Below are 24,319 nucleotides of genomic sequence, written 5' to 3' on the forward strand. Positions count from 1 at the left end.
AAAAATTAAATAATTATTAACACGTATTCTCAAACACATGTGTTTGCATAAATGTTACCCTTGACACTGATACATATCCCTACATGAAAACATTTAGAGATGAGTTCATGTGTTAGTTATTAATGGCAGTTTGACAAGGCTCACCAAGGCTTTGTTGTCTCCTTGTCTGAACATGGTTCTTATTCACTAAAGGCGACTAGACGAGGGTCTGTTTAAAGCCTGTGCTACATAAAGGATTCTCTTCCCTAGTACTAGAAAATGTTTGCACAATAAACTGGAACGTGTCTATTACCTTGCAGTCCATTAAGGATAGAAATAATCTCTGAAGATTTGTTTGGAGCAGTTTCAGAAGTTTTGGCTTCAGCGCAGTCTGATTTGGATGCCATCTCAGGTGATATACTGGCATGAAAAGGTGGTTTTGATGAGCGTCGCAATTTAAACGTTTTAGGAGAATATTTTTCATCTTTCTCTTTGTCTGCTTTATTCTAGTGTATAAGAAAAATATATTCCGTTAATTAAGCCATACTATTTATCTTAAGAGCATTTTGAGCATTAAACTCTGGAAAGGTATCACACAGGCTGTGGAGAAGGAAGCCTAATGGAGCAGATATTAAGCTTTTTACAAGAATTCCATAAGTGGAATTTTATCTTTGTTAGATAATGAATTTCTGCCAACAAACAAACAAGAAAAATACAAATCCCAAATATGTGCATAGACACATATACACACTTTCCAGTGAAATTGGTGAGGGTGTACCTTCTGAAATTTTGGGAACAGTTCTGCTGCTGTGCAGAAGCTTTTCACATCCCTCCTAATAAACGAACCTGGTGTTGAACCTCCAGAATGCTAAGAATGTGGGGGCTGCATCCAATGGTGTCACTCAGCTGACTGAAGCTTCCATCAGTGGAATGGAGAGGGAAGCGTTCTTTGGCAACCGCCTCCCCGCCCCCAGACCCTCTAAATCTGTTCCAGAGGTTTGGGGATCCTTCAGAGCAGATTTAGTGGAAGGGGCCCTGCAATGTAAAAGGGAAAATGGCTTTCCTCTTTGTTCCACTGATTGAACCCTTTGTCTACTGAATGACATCATTGGATACAAGCCTGCCAAGACAGAGCATTATTAGGACCCATGCTGAGTCCTGCTCACTCTCTGGGAAACAATGGTCTAACCAGGTGGTTGATTCTAGGTCCCGTCAAGGGATATCTCAAAAGAGGGTGAAAACTATAAGTAAGTGAAGAGCTTCATATATGTATGACACTGGAGATAGTCTCAGTGTAGTCCTAAATGGAATCTGGAGGTTTGCATTATTAAATTCACTTTTTCTATCATGGATTTCTCATATTTGCTAGGAAAAAAGCTCTATGATATTGGAAATTGTGAATGTTCCATACTGGATAAAGGGCAGTATGTAAATCTATATAACAAACAAACAAACAGTTATCTAACTAAGCAACACTGGGCCAATAAAAAAACACCACACTGCCTACTGTTGTGTTTTGATGAATAAGTTGCCAAACACATAATATGGGTCTGATATAGGATGACTAGCTTTGTCCTTCACAGTCAACAGTATTATGTTAACTCAGGTACGTAATGACAAGTAAATATGAAACAACATTATTGTGGCACTGAAATTCCCTCCAACTAGAACAGCTGCTATCATAAATGAGTATGTGGTCTTTTCTCTTCCACTTATTCATATAAATATCTTCAGCAGTAGTCCAAAGTCAACTACCTTTATTTTCTTCCGATGCTTTATTTTTGGCACATTTTTGTCAGCTGGTCTCACTATCTTGTCTGCTTTGATCCATTCATCATACCTACAAGGAAATAAAATACATAATGTTACATTTTGGGAGATATTCAAAGCATGGTCTTCAGCAGGGGTAACCAATATGGTGCTTCCAGATCTTGTTGGACACCAACTCCCATCAATCCCAGCCAACATGGCAGATGGTCAGAGATGATGGGAATCGGAGTCCAATAGTACCTGGAGGGTCCAGATTAGTTTCCCCAAGTCTACAGGAACAAGAAGTAGAAATACAGATAATAACTTTTTAAGCACATAAGAAGAGCCCTGCTGGATCAGACCAAAGTCCCATCTAGTCCAGTATTCTGTTCTCACAGTAGTAGGTCAAAGCACATGGGAAGCCTGCAGGCAGGACACGAGAGCAACAGCACTCTCTGCAGTTGTACTTCCTAGGAATGGGTGTTCAGAGGCATACCAGCACCATTACTGGAGGCAGCACGTACTTGGTTATCTCCAGTAATCACTCTGAAATAACTCAGAAACTTTTCATGGCAATTAAATGTAGCTTATGCTTTGACTAACTCTTACAAAATGAAAAATAAAATATTCAAAGCAAGAAGAACCATAAATACATTACTTTAACTTACTGACAGCATATCATACAGAATTCTGGCAGTCATATTCATCCAACTCAGGAGACAGAATGAAAGTGGCTTAACATTTAAAATTCAGCAGAAAGAGTATGAATGAGTCGCCACCTTGTTAGCACTAGCACTGTTGAACACATAGTTAACAGCTGTTTCAAGCTGAAGGCCAAATTTCCCTACTTCAAAGAAGTGTCTAAACAGAAATTGTATGAGTCAGGCTATGAATCAATGCTATTTTCTTCCACAAAAGACGACTGCAGGGTCTACATTTGATTGACAGAACTGAAACTCCTAGCTGTCTCTTTCCTTCCACTAACTCCAATCGCCAAATAACAAACCTTCACCTATTGCTGGCACCTCCTAAAAATAACTATCTACTCACCTAAGCATTCTGACTCTCTTAATGCACAAATGTATGTAGACCCTCCACCCATTCTGTCTCAGGTCCTGTAGCAATTTAATTCTGATTATGCAAAACTGACAATTCCTTGATTTGCTTAAATTCACATGGGATCCCTAGCCTAAATCATCTGTGTAAATATTGAAGTACAGTAAACATATGTAGTCTGTCCAAGGGTTATAGAATTACAAACCAACAGTGAAGGGTCTACAATTATGATGTGAGGCATACATGATATATTATTAGTTGAAATAGTTGAAAGACAGATGTGAAAGGCATCTCAATTTGCTATTGCTTTTTTTGAGTTGGAGCGTGGAGGAAGGATACAGAGAACCACAAAGGTACGTTTTTATTATTAAATTGCTTTGAAGAACAAGAGGCCACAAAAGCAATGACAAAACAACTTATTAGGCGCACACACCCTAAATATAACCACCAAAGATCACTCTCTTGTCTGTCTGTCTGTCTGTCTGTCTGTCTGTCTCTCTCTCTCTCTCTCTCTCTCACACACACACACACACACACTTTTATATGCCTAGATTTCAGGACAAAAAGTTCTACTCTGTTTTCTACTGAGGCTGAAAAGTCCAATCTACAGATTTAGGGTTTGCATTTCTTGTAGGGAATTAGCAAGAGCCTCAGGGCACGACCTCTAGGGGAAATTTAAACTAGTGGCTTTATGTTGATGGTCTATTGAGTACAACGTTTCTAAGGGTCACACTCAAAGTTAAATATACATAATAGAAACCCTTCAGTAACTAAACAATCACATGAATTAACAGGATTCTCTAGCCCTTATAAGTATTATCTAAATCTTTCCCTCAAAAGCTAGAGTTTGAAACTGGAATACATTCAATACAAATCACCCAAGCCACAATTAAGACTTTATAGTCAACCGCTCACAAATCTATCATTTCTACATACTAACACCAATATCATTTCAAAACTTAACTACAGCTGCTCTTGGATCTCTTATAAATAAAAATAGTTTAAAGCCTATAAATAAAAGTTATTTCACAATGAAGCAAGTAAAGCCTGAGCTCAACTTTCAACTTCTTTCTAATGCTAGGGAGAAAAAGAGTGTTGCTTGAGTAGTGTTGTATATAAAATATACATCCTTTTCAAAGGAAATGAAATACAAAAAAATCAAAGGCTTTATACAAGTTCATTACATCAGTTTGCAAGTCATATGTTGTGTATTCACTATTTACACTTGAACATAGAAGGCAAAACTCTTATTATTTTGCAATACATGCTCAACTTGGTTTGAAGACACATGTGAGCAAGTCAACAGTTAAGGAAACTAAATACTGCAAGAAAAAGAAAAACAAAATCCTACAATTCAAAATCTTTACTAGCAGTCTCTTATTTGTCTGATAAGCAATGACTTCATTGAACACAGCTCCATTATGAAAATAGAGAAGGTAGCATGACAAGAGTTTCCAACTATGACTCATGATGGCTGACTTTGCCAACATCAGAGAAGTCTAATATGGCATCTCTCCAACCTTCCAAGACAAAGATAACTATAAAAGCAATGCAGATCCAAATGGCAAGCAAAGATGATAAGAAGGTCTACATGAGTATTAAATGAGAAATATGGGGCCTGTTACAAAAGCCCTTGCAAAACACATATCCATAAAACAAACTTCTGAAAGAGCCTGAGGATGCAGCAATTTGAGAACTGCACGGAGTAGAAAATTCAATTAATGGCATAAAAGAAGTCAAGAACATTTTTGGCAAAAATTAAACCCACCATTTCCCCAAAGCACTAAATTACAGCAGCAAGCCATAATAAGAGGAAGATGCTCAGACATAAAATCAGTGACACAAGTAACTATGGCAAGATGAATCTTCTTTAGAAGCGTATGGTAACAAGAAACCAGGTCTGGCCAAGTGAAAGTCAGCTATTTACTGTCCACAAAGATGCACATAAGAATCCTAGGTGCTCAAAGAAGCTGGTCATCTGGTTTAAGTGCTGAAAATGAACGGTAAGATTCTTGCATGCATGCAATCATCCAGATAGAAATCCAGTTACTCCAAATGAAACCTCACCTCTACTTCATGGTAAAATGTATGCTTTGCTTTTTCATGCTAGACTTTGAGAAATGTGTAAAGATCTAGCTGTGTGTTGCCCAATACCACATGATGAGCAGAGCCATAAGCTATTTCTCTGTTATGTACTACTTAAAATAATGCTGAGAAAGGAGTCCAAACAAGATTATTTTTCTTGATCTATATGCTATTCAGTTGCTGTGGCTATATCCTATAATATAAATAATTTTATACAGTACAATGATCTCCAAAGAGCAGCAATATTGAAAAAAATTCAATATTCAGTGTGTTTTAAAATACACAAGTGTATTTTAGAAGTATTTTTAAGGAAGTAATCACTAGCTAAATCTCAATTACCTCACATTCCATCCGCAGTAGTGCACCAAGTAAAGGACTTCTCCACCTTCAATATCAGAATCTTTAATACTAGCTTCATACATTTTTTGATTTTTCCCTCGTCCATACCGCACTTGGACTTTCATGCCTGGTGGATAACACTCAAATTCTTCTTCTTCCTCATTGTTGTCATTGTTGTCATCTTCCTCTTCTTCCTCCTCCTCTTCTGCTTCTTCTTCATCTTCTTCTTCCTCCTTAATGGTGCCATTGCTTGAAAGGTTTAAAAAATGTCAGTTAATAAAAAGATTGGGAAAAATGTTCTGTGCCAAATGGCGTATATTGATTAATACTGCGGATGCATAGAGGGTGAAGAACAGCAGGCTCCATATATATATGTAAATATATATGAAATCCCTTAAAAGATGAGAATTTTTAATTTATATTGTCAACTGACAAGAATATAGACAAGAATTTAGCAATCAGAATAGTGACAGAAAGAAGCTTTAAAACTTACAGAAGATTTTAAAAAGATGACTTGTTTTAATGAAAAAAACGTTTACCACCATCTATGAAGATTAAAGATGCAGTCATAAGCCAAGATGCTACTGAAGCTGTCTATCCCTAGCTGAGACCTCTTCCCCCCACTTCTTGGGCCCATATTTCTATGTCTCTCCCTATAGAATGTATTTGAATTTTTCACTTTGTGCTTCATACATAACTAGTTTTCAGAACATAGAATCCTAGAGTTCTAGAGTTGGAAGGGACCACAAAGGTCATCTAATCCAACCCCTTGCACCGCAGAAATCTTTTGCCCAATGTGGGGCTTGAACCCAGGACCCTGAGATTAAGAGTCCCATGCTCTACCAACTGAGTATACACTGAGGTCTTTTTTTTTGTTTTGGAACATAACATTAATTGGCAAAGGACTGCTTTAAAAGCACAGGTATGCTTTTGTTGCTAAGGCTTCAATTCAAAAAATTGTGCAATTAATTCCGCACACTGAAAGCAGTAGCAACCCAAGCCTCATGGTTAAATCTCTTTTGACATTGGGATGAATTTTGAAAGTAGCTTGTGAAGAAGGAGGCAGGTGTGTATCTATTTAAAATCTCAATGGGCACACCCACACCCTTGGGCACGTATAAAATAGCTCTTTGGATCCTGGTCATGACACAGAAAGTAGTGGTCTAAGTTATCAAAATTAAAAACTCAAACCAATATTTATGAATTTTAAATAACAGATTTTTTTTCAGGTCCTCTCCCTAGAAGTCATGGGCAGGAGGTATGGCACATTTCCCGCTGAATTTAATCATGACTTTTGAAGAGGCAAGCATCCAAAATTGATGGCTATTTTTCACAAGCCTTGACAAAAATCCAAAGAGGGAGAAGTTGGATGAGAGAGAACCACATGCGCAGTTGAAGCTCTCCCTAGCTGTTTTTGCCATAGCAGTTTCTGCTGCTGAAGAACCAAGCCTTTGCTGAGTATAAAAAGCAGTTTTTCTCATACCCAGCGGCAAGTGCTGTGACCAAAACAGATAGTTTAAGTTATGCATGTTTTCTCTCCTATGTTACACACATTAATTTGTCTCCAATAATAAACTGGATTTGGCAATGTGCTTACTTCATTACGCTTAATAAGTAAGCACTTCTTGGGGAAAATTTCAAAACCATACTAAAATGTTTTTTGAACAAGTTACAGCTAGAGAAAGAGCCTTTGCAAGAAATTTATAATCTAAACTTTAATTTTTAGTATTTCATATAGAAAAAGCCCTTTCTCATCTAAATGAATGTAATATGGTTTCCTCTCCCAGTGTTCCAAGGATACAAATTTCATTATAATTCAGATGCTTTTCCCACATAAAAAGGGATCAATCTCCCAGAAAGAACAAGCTAAACCTTAATTTGCCCATGTGTCTTCAACAGGAATATCAATGAAACAACTGTAGGGATTTTGAGCTCAACAAACCTGTTTTCCCCCATTTCAATTGTTGTTTGTCATACAACAGTCTTACCCCCACCCAATGCAGCATATTCAGCCACACCTTTTCAAAGAATTGGAAGGGACCCTGAGGAATGATCATCTCAAAATGTATTGATTTTTTTTTTGCAGCACAAGGGGTGGGAGCATAAAGCCATTCTGTAATTTAAAAAGCAAACAAAAAAGCACTATTGGGTGTGCGGGGTTAGTAACTGATTTTCAGTTTCTCATCTAAAAGGGATCTAGGAACACTTGCATAGATTTCAGCATTTCTCTCTCATCTGTCCCCTGCTTTCCAACATCAATTTTACACCATCAGTGCTTTCAATTCTTTAAAAAAACACAAATCTATTAAATATTAGGCAGCACACTAATGAATAAGTTCCTGTCAAACAGAAAATTCTATTTTTTTAATATTATGTGCATTTTTCGTATTAAGTTATTATGAAATCTTAATTATATAAATCAGGAAAAGGCAAAACACAGCCATTGGTGCCCTTTAGTTCTCACTCTTTTGCTTTTAAAGTGAGTATCTAACCTTCAATGCAGCAAAAAAATAAATATTTAAAAGCTTGAAAAAATTATGGAAGCGTGAAAATCTCAGCAAATTAAATAATCCTCAAATCCTCAGAGCAAGTTATAACATCTTCTGGAACCAAATACCAGGATGCATAATAAAGTTAAAGCGGAGATCATTTTTTAAAATATATGTTTAAAAGGGGTGAAGAGTGATTTGCAATCACAGATGGAAGATACAAAGATGCAACCAATGTCAAGAATATTCACGTCAGGGAACAGCAGAACTGTCAAGAATACATGCCTCCAAGTTTTTCAATAGATTTTTAAAAATAGCTCTGTACTATGAAGACCACAGCATTCTATTCCCAGATTGAAAATCTTGCCATACAGAAAAGAAGCAAAGCACTGAATACCATGAAGCAGAAGTCCTGAGGGAAAATGTTGCCAGGATAGGCCAGTATGCCTTCAAGAAACCTTACTTTACGTATCTGCATACAGACAGAAGCTAGATGTCTTGGATTCCAGACTTTGGTAAACCTAATATAAAAAGCATTTGCATAGCAGATGGTGATGTCTATAAGCTTTTAAATAGGATTTTAAAAACTCCAGTAAAGTGAAGATTTTGGCTAAATGGTAGTGTTGTAAAGCAGACAACTGAAAGGTCAGTTCATTAGAACGATGGATCCCAAAGTACATCAATAAGATAACACAGTAAGATGATGATGCAAGCAGTTCCCATATGTAAGCTGCCTCAAGCAGTTCAAGTAAAAACTGCCCCAAAGAACAGGAGCTTCAACCTTCAGAAAAGGAAAGTGAAAGAAACCAGCCAGCGACAACAGAAGACTGCAACTACGTTAAAAGGTTTATAGGGAACAGACACACTTGATAATCATCAAAGTAAATACTGTTAAAAGACGAGCCTGAATATTAGTGTATAAAGGATTTACTATCACAATGCAGTAATCGTTCTGATCATATTTGAAAGAGGAAAAACATTAATTGTATCTAGAGTCTGCTTAGGGTAAATCCCTTTTCCAAATTTCAAACTACTCTGTTACTTCTACATTAGTGGCCATTTTGCATAGTATACATCATTTACTCTGATAATTGCTCTCTTGAGAAACATCTTTTGCAAATCTCCAGAAACACAATCTAAGGAACCGAACACTTCACTCCTATATAATCAATAATGCAATTCAACTGAAATAAGTATATCAAGCAGCTCTTTGATATGCCTAACTAACTTGAATCCCCCCCCCCCCAAATCATTGTGAGCATAGCACAGTATCCTGTGAAGTTTCCTCATTTCAAACCAAGTACACTCAACAACAGTATCTGGTAGAAATCAATGAGGCTCGATCAGCGTAAGTCATTTTCTATTGCCCCTTACAATACTCATCGTAGTGGTCCTATAAATGTGATTGTACAAAATGATTAACCAATGATATCATCTGTGTGAACGGCACAGGCTTCTACTTGCACAATGGGATTTCCCTTTCCCCTCTTCACCCACTCAATACACCCCATGCCCCCAAAATCTGCTCTAACATTTGGGGAATGGGGGGGGGGAAGGCTGCAGAGGGGAGGGGAGGAAGGGCAAGTCCCATCATGGAAGATGAAGTCCATTTTGCTCTTTGCATTTTTAGGAAAAGCAAGATAATTTTTCAGAAAAGATCTGTTTTCACTATGCAGGCATCCCCACATACGTGCACGACCACGTATATGCATGTCGCCAGGAAATAAATAATTCAATTCACGTGGCTCATGAGGAGAGCCTCACCGGAGCTGGAAGAGGACGTCAATGAGGGCAGAGGGAGCCTCAAAGAGTCTGGAGGTGCAATGGGGCTTTGTTTAGGCTGCTCAGCCTCCCCCACCGCTTTTCCATGCATCCTCCAGCCTCCAACTGACCCCAGAGCTTCAATTCTAGTTGTGGATATTTTTGGATACAGTGATTTGGGGGGGGGGTCTGGATTGGAGACAGAGCTTCAGATAAGATATTTAGAGAGTGCTCCCTATCTACACAATTTTCGCTAATGAGTGCGAGGGCCCGGAACATAACTCCCATGTAAGTGGGCAGACACTATATATTTGTTTAAGTTGCACATTTTCTGCTTGTTTTCCCTAGGTTTTATATCTCAGATGGGGACCTCAGGCCCAGCATCTGAATATAACCCTCCTCACCTCTCTATCTGGTCCTTGGGACTTGGCCCAGGGCGCACACCCTCACCAACCTTACTTCATTGCCTTGCTGGAATGTGTCCTTGAACTCATAGAATTGTATATTGTTCCCTTGCCGAGCATCAGTAAGTTCTTCTTGATGTTTGGTTGGAATCTCCTTTCTTGTAACTTCTTTTCACATGTACTTTTGGCAACCCCGGTGTCCCCCATTTTAATTTGTACAGCTGGTTCTTCCTGCCTAAGTGCAGAACCCGACGTTTGTCCCTATTGAAATTCATTTTGTTAGTTTGGGCCCAGTTCCCCAATCTGTTAAGCTCATCGTGAATCCCGATACTGTTACTCAGCGGCATTGGCTATCCCTCCCAGTTTGGTGTCATCTGCAGATTTATGAGCACCTTCATCCAAATTACAATGGGCCCAGGACAGAACCTCGAGACATCCCACTTGTCACTTTTTTCCAGGATGACAAGGAACTGTTATCACAGTTTCACAGGCTAACCAAATAGCATTCAGAAGTTTTCGGCACTTTAAAATGTATTCCATGAAAAGTAAGAGAGAGGCAATGTCTGCATAGCTACACAAGTTCTGTCAGTCTTTTGGACTATCCTTAAAAGGTGGTAGTGGGGACAGATTGTGGCAATTTTGAATTTGCAACAATTAACCAATTTCCTGATGGAAGCACACCATAGCTAACCTCAAAGACTATGAAAGAAGCACAGCTATATTGCTTAATTTATTATCATTATCATTACACATTCCATAGATTTCAATCACTGATTCACGAAGTCGTATCTATCATTAGCTTTAGCAGATTGCCGCCGCCCCCCGTAACTTGTAAATCTGTGTCCAAGCATTACTATATCATGAGTCACAGAAGCAAAACACAAATATAGCAAAGCATAAGAAATCTGTTCTTTAGAAAAAAATATGACGCCCATCACTATTGCAACTCACAATTGTAATTGTCCCAGACAAAACACTAATAAATTTATAGACTAAAGAACCAGGGCCTGAGGAATCAGAGCTTTCAAAATGTTAGAATTTATATATTTGTGACTAGAATACAAGAGGCAAAATGTGCAAAACACAAGTACTGGATACATGTTCTACACATTATTTTAAACCCATTTGTAACAACCACATAAATTAATGTATGTTCTGGGAAGAGCAAAGACAACAGAACAACTTGTACAAAAGCCTCCTTTTGTATCCCAGTATGCTAAAATGCTCTTCATTTCAATTAAATCCAAACAGCCATGGTTCTCTTTACTACCTTATCCCACAATAGATGTTTTATATCAATGAAGCTATTTAGCTAAAAGTTGCTAACCTCAGGATTAGTGGGGGGGGGGGTTTAAAAACAAAACAAACTATACTTCCATAAGGTTTTGATGAAAGTAGAACCACGCAAAAGACTCGTGTCCGATCTATGCATTTTAACAGTATGGTCATTACAGGCCGCAGATACAATCTTTGTATGTAGTTGTACCCGAGATTCTTCAATTACATGTGTAACTTGCAAGAAATCAGATAACAGTGTTTGCAGATATGAAAGAGTGTACAAAGCTGAGGGTTGTCTTGATAAGTATTTTTATATGTGAGACTAAACAGCCCACTGCAATCCTGACTGAAAGCCACAACAGAATTGAGGCAATGCAATGGCTAGCATGCTCCTGAACAAAAAAAGTGGCTAACAGCACAAGACTGCCTATTCTACGGCAAATCACTAGTGAAACGGAATTGCTAAAGATTATCAAGTGTAGAAGGAAGGAAGGAAGGAAGGAAGGAAGGAAGGAAGGAAGGAAGGAAGAAAGAAAGAAAGAAAGAAAGAAAGAAAGAAAGAAAGAAAGAAAAAGAAAGCTCTATGTAGCAAAAAATATGTTCAGATACAGTAACTCTGATATACAAAACTTACACAGTGAAGTGCTCTAGTGAAGTGTTTCTAAGCCCCAAATCAAGATACTAACAACCAAAGTTTTAATCACATTATTAACATATACTAGATATGCAGTGATATTATACTTGTTTGTCAAATCAAGAAGCGTGTCTGAGATAAAGATAACTAGAAATGTATATTTTGAAAAACAATAGTATACTACACAAAAACACAACAGGGGCCACATCAGGCCACGGCTTGTAGATCCCCAACATAGCAGAACAAAGTACTAATATTAGTAGTAGTAAACAGGAATGTGAGTGCTACTTTTTATGAGACAATACAGTGCACAGTTACATTTGCATCTTCTGTAAAAACATGTATACAAGGAGGCACATTGTTACTTATCTAAGCCTAGAGCATGCGCAAGAAAAGGGCATGTATATTCCTCCCTTCATTGCTACAAACCTCTTACAAACAGCTCCACAAGAAATACTCTTCCCTCACAATGCTTCCCTTCAGGGACTTTCCTGACTAGCTCCTTTTTACATTATTTCACCACATTCCTCACAGGTCCTCGTAATAAGCAGCCCCCAACACAGAAATCATGTAATGCACTGAACTGGTAACAGCAGACACAATTCTTACTGTAGTCAAATATACAAACTTAAGATAGGTACAAACTACAAGTATAAAAGTGAGAATTGTAAATGAACTACTTAGTCCCACTAATAATGTCTGAAACCTGAACTGGAAAAAGCTATATTTTCCAAAAGGAAAAAAAAAGTGCCTGAAAGATTAATTCACAATAAAGAAATCGATACACTTCAATATCAATAAGCAGTGAACTCTACATGATACCAAAATATGAGAACACAATGGGTCAATTCCAACATACCATACATGTCAATCTGCATTTCAAAAAAAGGGGAGCATTATTTTTTATATACATAAAAATGATCAGTCGATTATCATTTTGCCTGAAAGGCACACCACACCTTTATGTATGTCTGAGGGTCAACTACTCAGATAGGCTGTCGACCTGAATCTAGTCACATGCATGACACGCTGATAATAGATACTCCTATATTTATTTCAGAAGCAGAATGGCAATAAAATAATTTCATTCGGATGTTCAACATAGTTGTCACACCATAGCAGCAAAATTAGGGAAGTCTTGGCAGATCAAGACAATTACTTGAACAGGTGCTTCAACAAAGTAGCGGTACCATCAGTTCTACTGATGTTGTCGCCTTCCAGTAGAATACATTTATGGAGTTCTGATCTATATTATATTCAGTTGATTTCTGGATAAGAAATCGTCTCTTTCCTTTTGGTGGCGCACCAGATGAGTCAAATCTTTAAAAACTCCAACCTATAACTCAGTGTTTCTCAGACAGTTGGCTAGTGTCAAATATTCATTGAATGTTGAGTAAAGACTGGGAAAAGCTGGAATTGGAAGGAAGGTCTCCCTCCTCTGAGGGGAAAGGGTAAGGGGAGGTGTTGAAGGTGAGATTATAGGTTAATATTTTTATAAGCTAGAAATAGAAAGTAAGAGAATGAGAGGAAAACTGTTGTAGGAGGAAGAAATTAATGCAAAAGTATTAAGGAGGAAGGGCTGAAAGAAATAGCAGTTGGCTGGGTATGTGTGAATAAGGTACAAGTTGAGTGTGAAAGGAAAATGGGAGAAGATCAGTAACTGTGGTAAGATGAGACAGTAAAAATACTTTGGAGGCATGTGGGAGTGTGAAGGGGGAAATATAAAAGAAAAAACCTTCTCCACTTAAAGAGCCTCTGAAGAAGCAAACTCTGCCAAAAATAGGGAGGCTGAGTCACAATACCTACAGAGCAAATGTCTGTACTTAACCTGAGGAAAACTGAGCTATGGAACTCCTTGCCACAAGGAAAATGCTGTGACAAAGATGTCAGCAATTTCCCAAGATGGATTTGATATCAGTAGAAAATGATGTCAGCAACTGTCAGCTGATTATGCCAAACTGTTTCATCTGTCACCATTTTGTGACTGGCTCTGCCACTGCACCATTTTGTGACTTGTGGGCCTCAAGAAATTTAAATGAGCCTTGTGGGCAGAAAGTTTGAGAACCCCTACTGTAACTTTTTTTTTTGCCCACAATTTATTGTTTAGCTTTCCCCACACCTTTTTCTTTTAAATTCTCCTACACAATTCTTCCAGCTTTCAATCCTACTCCACGCATATCTTTCAGTATTGAAGTCCATGATTACCAGTGTGAAGAGTGCTGCTGCAACCCAGCCCTGACTGCAGGCCTACCATGGGTATCTGGATGACCACTGTGAGAACAGAATGCTGGACCAGAGAGGCCTATGGCTGCTTCCCCATCACTCTTAATTATCTTTTTATCAGAAGACAGCAGATGACTTCTCTTACACAACCTCTATAGTACTCAGAATAATGAAGCAATTTAACTGGACATCTCCGACAAAAAGAAGCACCAAAATAAGATGGTATTCATTGAGCTTTTTGACATAAAGGCTGCTTTCCTAAGCAAGTTGACAAAAGTAAGTCTCAATGAATTCAGTAAGACTTACTCTGAGGTAAATGAGGCTGGGATTACAGCCTAAGTTATCTAGTTCCTCTTAAATTCTAGTTCCTCTTTGATCTTTTAGAGATCAAAGGCAACTCAGATTTGAAGCCCAGTATTGCTCCCCTCATATATAGGTTTTAGCTGAAAATAAAAGATTCTTACTTTTTCTCCCTCTCTTCCGTTTCAAGACTGGTATTCTGATTTTCCAAGTCCTTACTCTTCTCGTCCTCTTTATGTTCCACATTGGCTTCATCTGTTTTCAGTATTCTTAATTCCTTTTCCTGGTCAGTGTGTGATTCCTGAAAACCTTTTTTGCTTCCCTAGGAGAAATAAAAACATTGATATAGCTCACAATTAAAAAAAAAAAAACTGTTAGTTTTCAATTAGGAAGAATCTGCACCAGCCATTTAGCCATTTTCTCTGTTGATATCTATACTGGATTTAAATTGATTTTATGTATGTGCTAATGTTGTTTTAAACTCTCGGTCTGTCTCTCTGTGTAAACTTTTTTTAAAAAAAAATATTTATGCAATTGTTTAACTGTTTTTATATACATTGCTGTTTTATATATGCTTTATTATATTGTAAATCACTTTCATGAAAAAATAACGCATCTCTAAGGAAGTACTGCTGCAATTCACATTGGATTATGAATGTTGTCCCTTGATCCATGTCCAGGCTGCTGAAACAGGACCACTGGTTTTACCTGTGAAGGGTATTTTTTAGTGAAAGGATGTTCTTAGGTAGAATGAGAGCTCTCTCAAGCACTTGCAAGTGCGACTGCAGCTAAATTAGAGATTTACCCTCTCAGCTGGCCCCCAAGCTGCAACATCCTGCACTCAACACACTAGTAAGAAAACATACCAACAACATGTAGCAACAACAACACACACTGACCAGTGCCCTGCTCCGTCACACAAGGCAATCCAGATACAGAATCAGATAAGAACAAACCAAATAGTGAATGGTAGGGTAAGGCTATGAAAACATCTTTTCACTCAAACAAAAGGACTCTTCATGTGTCCAAGTTACCCAAAATAAGGTGGATCTTGGCTGTCTATATCCCTGGAAACACATGGTGAAGCACGTGCCTCTCAAAAGTGTCCCTGCAGAGATGTAAGTATCAATATGGTAATCTCTTGTAAAGGAACGAGGGCTCACCCAGGCCGGAGCATAGCAGAGAGCATTTAAAGATAACGCTGCAGTCTCATGTAAGAACTAAGGTAAAAGGTAAAGGACCCCTGGATGGTTAAGTCCAGTCAAAGGCAACTATGGGGTTGAAACGCTCATCTCGCTTTCAGGCTGAGGGAGCCGGCATTTGTCCACAGACAGCTTTCTGGGTATATGGCCAGCATGACTAAATAGCTTCTGGCGCAACAGAACGCCATGACTGAAACCAGAGCGCATGGAAACACCGTTTACCTTCCTGCCGCAGCAGTACCTATTTATCTACTTGCACTGGTGTGCTTTTGAATGCCAAGTTGGCAGGAGCTGGGACAGAGCAACAGGAGCTCACCCCATTGTGGGGATTCGAACCGCCGACCTTCTGATCAGCAAGCCCAAGAGGCTCAATGGTTTAGACCACAGCGCCACCCGCATTATGTATGCACTATTGGTCTGACCGCAATACTCCATGACTTAGGGCACCTCTTTCTTTTGATATGTTTGCATATCAGAAAAGTGAGTAATATTTTTATTCACAGATAATGCCACCTCAAATCCCCAAAAAATCCTCTTCAGAGGAAGTTTTCAGAGGGTTCTAAGGTGCACCCATTCTTTACACAGAGGTTCCTTATCACAATCAATCTGAAAAGAGTGGGAAACTGAACCAGACATCTTTGGGTGGCCCAACTTACGCATGAGTGCTTTAGCAGTATCAGTCCTCTCAGCCATGGTATCCATGCCAACAGAGACAGAACCAGGTTTTGTGCCCATGACAGTAAAGGTCAATGCCATCCAGGAGCACGGTGTTTATGAGCTGATTTATACGCTGCCTTAAGGGCTTTAGCCTTCAACTGCTTTATCTTGCCCATAGCCCCAGAGTAGCTGTAGCTGATTACTGAGATCTAATGGGTGATCAGCAAAAATATTAAATTTAAAAAAGCTACAGAGCTGCTGGAGGAGAACTGTGAAAAAATGTCGGAGTTCCGGAGAGGAGGAAATATCCCCTCCATTGACCAAAAACAAAATTCGGACACTGGGGGTGGAGGGTAGTTCACTTTAAACCAGGGACAAGCAACAGGGGAGGTGGTGAAGGGAAAATACAGAGCAGAAAGAGTGGAAAGTGGTAAGGCACATAAGAAACCCCAAAACTCACACACAATCAAGCACTGTACATCAAGACAAAAATTCACGGGTCTCCCTAAGAGAGGAACAGCATCAACACAACCTTCCCCCAAATAAGCACAGAAGCACTAACAACAAATGATAAGCAACAATGTCATAAAGATAAGCTCCGAAAACAGTAGACAAAACACAACTCTGAGCAAAGCTGAATGGAGAATGTGAGATACAATCTCACAAGTGAAAGCAGTAAAAACTGCTGGGAGCTGAAGAGCAGAAACCTCTAATTTAGCTGTGCTAGAGGGAGCTCTCATCCCACCTTACAACATCTCTGCTCAACGGAAAAAGGAACATAAATATTGTAGGAAACACTGTTCACCCGTAACTTTCCAGATATTTTTGACCAGGAGAACATCAAGAACATGGAGCTCTGATTTTCCACATGGTGCAAATTATAGCTACAAGGAATTTGTAAGGTCATGTGAATGTAAGGAACTTTCAAACTGTGTTATCAGTTTCGTAGCTTGAGACTTCCTAGCTTAACGGAGCTTAGCAAAAGGAGGCGCAAAGGGGCTGGGTGTGAGGACAAAAGTCTGGTTCGGATCTTGGGACACAATCTCCAAATGTGGTCTAGATATAGCAGACACAACAGTGTTTGATTTCTGCCTAAACAGAGTTTTTAGGGCCTTCTTTAGAACTCTGCAAGACACCCACAAAGGTATTTCTTCTGTCAAAGTGAATCTGGACTGCAACAGGTTCTTATCAGCTCTGAAAATGACATTAATACTTTGAGAAATGTAGCAAAACTAGCAAACAGTATATTAATGCTAGAATAAAACGCTTTGCTTTATAGGCACAATATCCACTCAAATAATATTTCAGCTTACATTAACAGAACACAATGATATTTTTTACAAAATCTTCAAAAAATAATGGAACAGCTCTTACCAAGGAGGACGTATCATTTTCTTTTCTTTCACTCTCATTCTCAGCTTGTGTGTCTTGTTGTTTCCTCATTACTTCATCATCTCTTTCTTCAGTTTCCACCTTTATTTCTTTTATATTTTGCTCAGTTTCTTCATGCTTCTTCATATCTTTTTCAAGGTCCTTACAGGGCTGGCTCACTATTTTCTCTGGTAATGCCATTTTAAATTCAACATTAGCTGATGTACAGTACTCTTCAAAGCCATAGAGGTATCTAAAAGATGGCAATAACATAATGATTAGTTCACCATAGTTTGGTTTATGAGACAACTACACTTTTAAGGATGTAAATTAATTTGCTAAATAATGGTTTAAGATTGCTTTGTTTTTTAAAAGAAACCAACAACATGGTACCAGCTCAAAATTGTGTTGTTTTAACTGCCCCCAAATGTCAACTTGTTTTTGAAAGAAATACCTGAAAAAAAGTTATGTTGAGTCTGGTTAGTCTAGCAACATGGAAGCTCAGGAATAAAATTTAATAACTTTCCAAACAAATTTGAAAGAGGACTTACTGTTAGCTGCCAGAACAGCAGACTTGATTTGGGTAGTTACTACTACACATGGCATGATACAGCCAAAATAGATAAAGACACCTTAATTAGAACTGTATCCTCCTATTTAGGATTAAGCCCCATTGATGTGACTTATTTCTGAATGAATACACACGAGTACAGTATTAGGTTTGCACTGTGAGAGTACTGGGTTCTTTGCTCTGTGGCTGTTTCTGGAAATGCAGGAAGGATATGATTTTTGCAAATCCCGCCTTTCTCCTGAAGCCCCTTATACCTCCTCCCATGCTGTTCCAGAGATCGTCTAACCCTTTAGAGCAACGGTTGCAGACAGAAGGGGGACTCGGTGAAAACTACTTTCCCCATTGTTTTGTTCATGGAAAGCTCCACTGAAACAAAACTATTCATGACTGAAGAAACACAACTGAATATAGCCCATTATCTTTTTTTTTTTCATTTAAATGATGACAGTTTTAAAACAGAATACCTATGCAATGTTTATTTTCGCTGAGATGAAGCATTCAACATTGAGTATCAAAGCGAGGCACACAATTTTTTATATACAGATCTACTTACTTTTTGTATGCACATTTAACATTATATCCAGCGGCAGAGTTCAAGACAGGGATCCCAAGATCCTGATACACTTGCTTCCAGACTGCTCCACTTTCAATCTATAAAGCAGAATGAAAGTTGTTATCCCAATAAAAAGCATTATGTCTATGTTTAAATGAATAATTCTGCACAGAATAAATAAGTAATTTATTCTGAAGTTTAAGGGTCTAAAATAGCACACACAAAAATTAGACTCCCATACTTTAAGAGTATTCAAATTCACTTCCATCTCCTGTGCACAGATAATACATATGTATTTTGAAGTAAGTCTGTCTTCTATGGGGTTAACACTCAGATAATTGGGTATATGTAATGACTGGAGACTTCATACTAAACTACTATTACAAGCTGCTTTCTTTTTTAACCTAGAAAAGAGTCTTAGTGATAGAAAAATTAATGCATAAAAAGTCCTTAGTGTGATGTCCACCTCATCATCTACAAATCTCCTCTCCTAGTGGTTTTGAAGCTGCACTATTAACTTTTCTTCAAATTGCAAAATTATTTCTACTCTGATTAATAGTACTTACATTATCAAATCCTCCAAGCTTATGTACAAGTCTGAATAATTTGAAGAGATTCAAGTTTCTGTATCCAAGAACAGGTCGTTTATTAATAGGAGTCCCTGTGAAAGAAAGTATTTTGAAGTGTGGCTTTTTAGCTTGTAAAGAGCAACTCATATTGGTGTTAATGGACATAAATCAGTTCAGTGCTTCAATCTCAGACTATACCACATATATATACTGTGCAGCTCAATACTCTGAATATTTACTCAGAGGTAATTCCAATGAGGCTTACTCCAGGGAAATGTGCATACGACTGCAGCTGTGGCCTTATCTTCCTAGTTAACAATCATGTAACAGAACTCATATCACACAGTTTTTCCAAGTAATTGGAAAAGCCATTATCCAAATATGTGTGGGCTCCAAAAGTTCTAAATGGTACAAAGGGAACTTCTTTGCAAAGCTGAGATGAATTAATTTAATTCAGCTTTGTTGTCAAATCCATTCATTCTGCCCTATGATTACTAAAGGGCAGTTGGACAACTGGAATTATGATACAGTTCAAAATCAAAATATAATGAAATAATATTTGCCCTGCAATCATTCTTCTCTTCAGGCCTGTGCAACTTGTAACCCAGAAAGTTGAAAACACCACACCAGCAACATATGGTAGCCATGAAGAGCTTGATAAACTTCCAAGTTTAGCTGCCTGCAAAGGATTGCAAAAGCACCTGGCAGGCCACAAAACTTGGCTGGTGAGCTGTGTTAAGTTTTGGTGGGTTACAAGTTGTGCAGGCTCGTATATAATACAGACACACACTGCATAAGTTATTAGTTACTCTGTTGTTTCTTTACTTGCTGCATTTTCCTTCCATTTTAAAATTGCCATGCTGTTATTTTATTTTTACTTTGATATAACCTGTCCAGGGGACACTAGCTGGATGTACATGCAACAGGATACATGTTTTAGAAAAATAAATAAATAACAGGTTTAATATATATAAATGAAATATTTTGCTGTACTATACCAGCTAGAATTCATTTTTATTTCCAAAAAGATGGTGCTGATTTTTAAAAGGAACAACTTTCAACTGGCCTATCTGATGTAGTGGTTGAAATGGGGCGGGGGAGACTTTTTGAACCATTTGACTGCATTCCCTTCTGGGCAACTTTATGAGGACAGGACTAGAAGCAAAACACTGATGTAAATTTTATTTTTGTACAGTAGGCTAGCTTCTAAACATACGCACAACACCCCTTGCTATCCTCCATCCAAGTAAGGGAGAATGATTATCAGAGTTCAAGGATACATTCCAGCCAGGGGAAAAGCACCATAGGAGGATCTGAAACAAGGCCAGTGTGGCCTGGCAGGGCCCCCAAAGGCTAGAAAGAGAGGCTTGAAGAGTCACATTTGACCAGAGGTTCCTCACCCCTGGGCTAGGAGCTAGGAGACCAGGGTTTAAACCCCAACGGAGCTTTGAAACTCACTTTATGAAAAGCAACAAGACAAGTTTTCAGGGGTGTACTACATTCTCGCACTGTACTACATCCCCTGTAGCAACAAACAAACTATATGATAAATATAATGACATGCTTACCCCTGTCTTCCATGAATTTATAGAGTTGTTGTAAGAAGTTTTCTCTTTCCTCTGGAAAGGGTTCTATTTCTTCCTAATTTAAACAATATGGTAACAAAAGCACATGTTAGATTGCCCTGTTAATCGCCACAGTTTTCTTTAAAAAGTATTGCAGGGAATTACATTTATATTTTAAAGGTTCAGGAACCATTACATAATGCTTCGGTACTTTGGCTTTGAAGGCAAATGTTATTTCTCTGTATCTTACACTAATAACTGTTTTAAGTGGATTTTAATTGCAAAACGTTTAGTTTCACTATGGGGAGCCATCAAAATACAAATAAATGCATATTTATAGCATAATCTTCTGCATGTCTACTCAGAAGAAAATTGAATGGGACTTGCTTCCAAATAAGTGTATATAGGACTGCAGTCTTAAAGCGCCATAATAAGAACATAAAGCAAATCTGAAATAACAAATTAATTGAAATTTGTTATCTGTTATTTAATTACAGCAGTCAAACTGAAATTCCATTTTCTTCTCCAAGACAAAAATATTTCATTGTGGAGATGGCAACTTTTGCAGAAAGATAAACCAACTCATTTCTACGGATGTTCCACATATATTTTAGCACCATTTTGAGGGAGGTGGGTTTTTGGGTTGCACTTTTTAAAGTTTCCTTCTTCTTTGTAAACCAACAAAACAACTCCAGTGAAAATTTAGAAAAGCAGATGTTGCTGATGTTACAGTTAATCATGTTTGTTAGAAGCAGGATTTAGCAAAACACAAAGTTAATATTAAGGAGGATTCTTAGCCATTCAATGCATGCCTGTGCGGGGTTTGCAGATCATGGTGTGTGTGACTGACTTTTCCCCTACTCGTATATGCTGCTAGTTCAATGTCTTATCCCTAAGGGCTATGGTATCAGCAGAACATTCGTTGTTTTTTTACAAACACAAATAAGAGATAATGTCCCTTCTTTATTCCAGTCAAGTACGCTCATTACCACAATTATTCTGCCTATTTCTTGAACTTAAATAAAATTGCAACATATAGGTCATATACCATCCCTGTTGGTAGTTTCCCCACCCCCCTTGCAGAATTTAATGCTGATCACACACTAGTTTTCTTTGTTGCATAAAGAAAACTGGTTTCCTAGACTAATCAGGATTCACAAATATGGACAATATACAAGGAAGAGGTATGCTAAAGACAATGTAATAAAAGGGTTGATATTGTCTGTGCCACTACTGTAATTCAACAATCAATGTACTCCAAACGGGAAATATTCCATGGCTCAACCAAATTACGGTGCTGTACTTGCCTCTTCTTCGCTGCTGTTATCTTCCTTTTCTTTTTCATCTTCCTCCTCCTCTTCTGCTTCGCTACTGGAGCTTTCCTCTTTCAACTCAGTCTTCCAGTTACTGGGAACAGTTTTGTTTTTACGGAATTCTAAGGCTTGATCAAAAGCTGTAAATTGAATGAAACTCATTAGCACTGAATGTCTAGTTTGCTCCTGCATGTAAAAAAAATAAAAATAGGCCAGTTTGGTAAAACACACAAAAAGAGAGAAATGGGGCTTGTTCAAGTTTTCTCCTTGGGAAAGAACTGGTGCAGGCCATATGCCTTTTCCTTGTGGGGAAAAGATGCTAAGTGTAATAAAAGTGATACTACTTTTATTTGAACATGGGATTTCCCTCACCCTAAGAGATAAAAAGCCCACCTTTGTTCCAGAGGGGTTTGGCTAACACCTCACAGTAAGCACATTCACCAATCTATGCTTTTGGCATTACAAAACTATCTGCTATAGCTAGATACTATTTTATCTCTTTCAAGAAACCTTTAGCAGACTGGCTTGGAGCCGCAAGTCCATCAGCCATGGACAAACCCCTGGTATAAGTTCATAACTTTTGTGCATCAAAATAGTGCCATGTGCTCATTTAATCACAGCTCACCTCTCACTACCTTCTATGCTAAAATGGTATAGTTTTATAAATATACAAAATTAAAAGTACCCTCTGTCTTGATATAGTTTGCCCTGTTCAGAATGGAGTTGCACTTCTCCCTAAAGGATCAAGTCTGCAGCCTGGGTGTGGCTACTGATCTGGTCTTGCAAATGAATGCTCTGTGGGTCATATAACGAATTCTGGTGGGATCTGGCCACTGTTCTTATGATGTGTTTGAAGACACATGGAACTTCAGTTAGTTCTGAGTAGCAAGCATACCTGTTAATTGCCACAAATAGCAGGGAACATACCTTGTCACTAATTGAAAAAAGACCACCATCTGTCTATTTATTTCTCTACATAATTAAAGGTGCTGGCTTTGACTTATTAAGCCTTAAATGGCTTGGGATCAGGGTATATGAAAAACCACAAATTCCCATCAAAACATGTCTGAGTATTAGGATCAGACGCCCTGTTCACAATGTCCCATCTCCTGAAGTATGGTGGCTGGCAGAGAAGGACAGTACCATTTCAGTTGTGGCACTTCATTTAGGGAACTCACTCCCTGTCCATTAGCCTAGCAAATTGTGATAGCTTTCAGGGTTTTTTTTTACAAGTGAGGTATCACTCATCTGATTTATTCTGGCTATTTAAGATAGTATTCAACATGGTCTTGATGGTATTTAATGATGCTTGTCTTGTATGGTGTTGGTTTTTGTTCTTCCTACTTCAATTAGATTATTAGCACCCGCAGAAATTATAACTGAGAGGCAATGTGTACATATTTCAAATACATTAAAAGAATAAGTAATGAAAATTCAGCTGACCCCTATTTACCCCTTCTCTGATATTACAGTTTGGGGGTTGCCTTTTTTTTTTTTTAAAGATCCCAGCTGGGCTCAGAAGGTGTCTCTGCAGGATTCATCTCCTGGCTGTCCCTATAGCAAAAGCCAGAGACTGCCTGTATGGTTATAACGTGAAGGAGCTGTGTGGGAGAGATGTAATGGAGCCAGACAGGACCAGCATATCAGGTGGCTGCTGACTGGAGAACAGCTGCCAGTCTGAAATTTCATGCTTTTTGTCGTCGTTCTTGAGCTGAACTGCAGGCTGGAATAGAGGACTGCTAATAGTTCACAGAGGTGGGCAACCTGTGGCACTCTAGATGGTGCTGGGCTGCTACAACCATCATCCCTGTCCACTGACCATAATGGCTGGGGCTGATGGGAGTTGGGAGTCCAGTAACATCTGAAGGGCTACAGATTCCCCACCCCTCCTGTACAGGAGCTTTGGGAAAGCACAGATGAAAAATACATTGAGTTTTTCTTTCTTTGTGTGAATGCCCAAGGGATGAATGTGTGTGGTGTAAATTAGCTGAAGAGGAACAGATTTGGGAGGTAACCTAATTAAAGGAAAATTTAACTGAGAAGTTTGGAGGTGAACTTACTTGGCTCACCTCAGGGGACACCAGCCTGGAGCCTGTGAGGCCATGGTGCCCACAAGAGTCTTCATTTGTGCTCCCATGGAGGCCCCAGACTGAGCTTACTTTCTTTTTAAGCAAGTCTCCAGCCCTGCTAGAAACACAGTTATGAAGCAGAACACGCAGGA

General features: G+C 38.5%; 1 protein-coding gene across 10 annotated transcripts in view; it reads right to left on the bottom strand.

Annotated features, from left to right (window-relative positions):
• The window catches only part of ARID4B (AT-rich interaction domain 4B), an 84,485-nt gene that overhangs the window by 10,031 nt on the left and 50,135 nt on the right, over nucleotides 1-24,319 (bottom strand). For 4 of the 10 annotated variants that reach the window (XM_083605997.1, XM_083605988.1, XM_083605992.1 and 1 more), the window contains exons 11-19: nucleotides 22,089-22,238; nucleotides 20,789-20,857; nucleotides 19,218-19,312; nucleotides 18,652-18,749; nucleotides 17,531-17,780; nucleotides 14,462-14,619; nucleotides 5,209-5,457; nucleotides 1,735-1,819; nucleotides 293-485 (exon numbers count right to left, since the gene is read on the bottom strand). In XM_083605997.1, the coding sequence (XP_083462123.1) occupies nucleotides 293-485; nucleotides 1,735-1,819; nucleotides 5,209-5,457; nucleotides 14,462-14,619; nucleotides 17,531-17,780; nucleotides 18,652-18,749; nucleotides 19,218-19,312; nucleotides 20,789-20,857; nucleotides 22,089-22,238 (1,347 nt within the window). Of the gene's footprint in view, nucleotides 1-292; nucleotides 486-1,734; nucleotides 1,820-5,208; nucleotides 5,458-14,461; nucleotides 14,620-17,530; nucleotides 17,781-18,651; nucleotides 18,750-19,217; nucleotides 19,313-20,788; nucleotides 20,862-22,088; nucleotides 22,239-24,319 lie in introns of all 10 variants that reach the window. The other 6 variants (XM_083605991.1, XM_083605990.1, XM_083605993.1 and 3 more) reach the window with 3 other exon arrangements.

Source organism: Podarcis filfolensis, assembly GCF_964270895.1.
Source record: "Podarcis filfolensis genome assembly, chromosome: 3".
NCBI lineage: Eukaryota > Metazoa > Chordata > Lepidosauria > Squamata > Lacertidae > Podarcis > Podarcis filfolensis.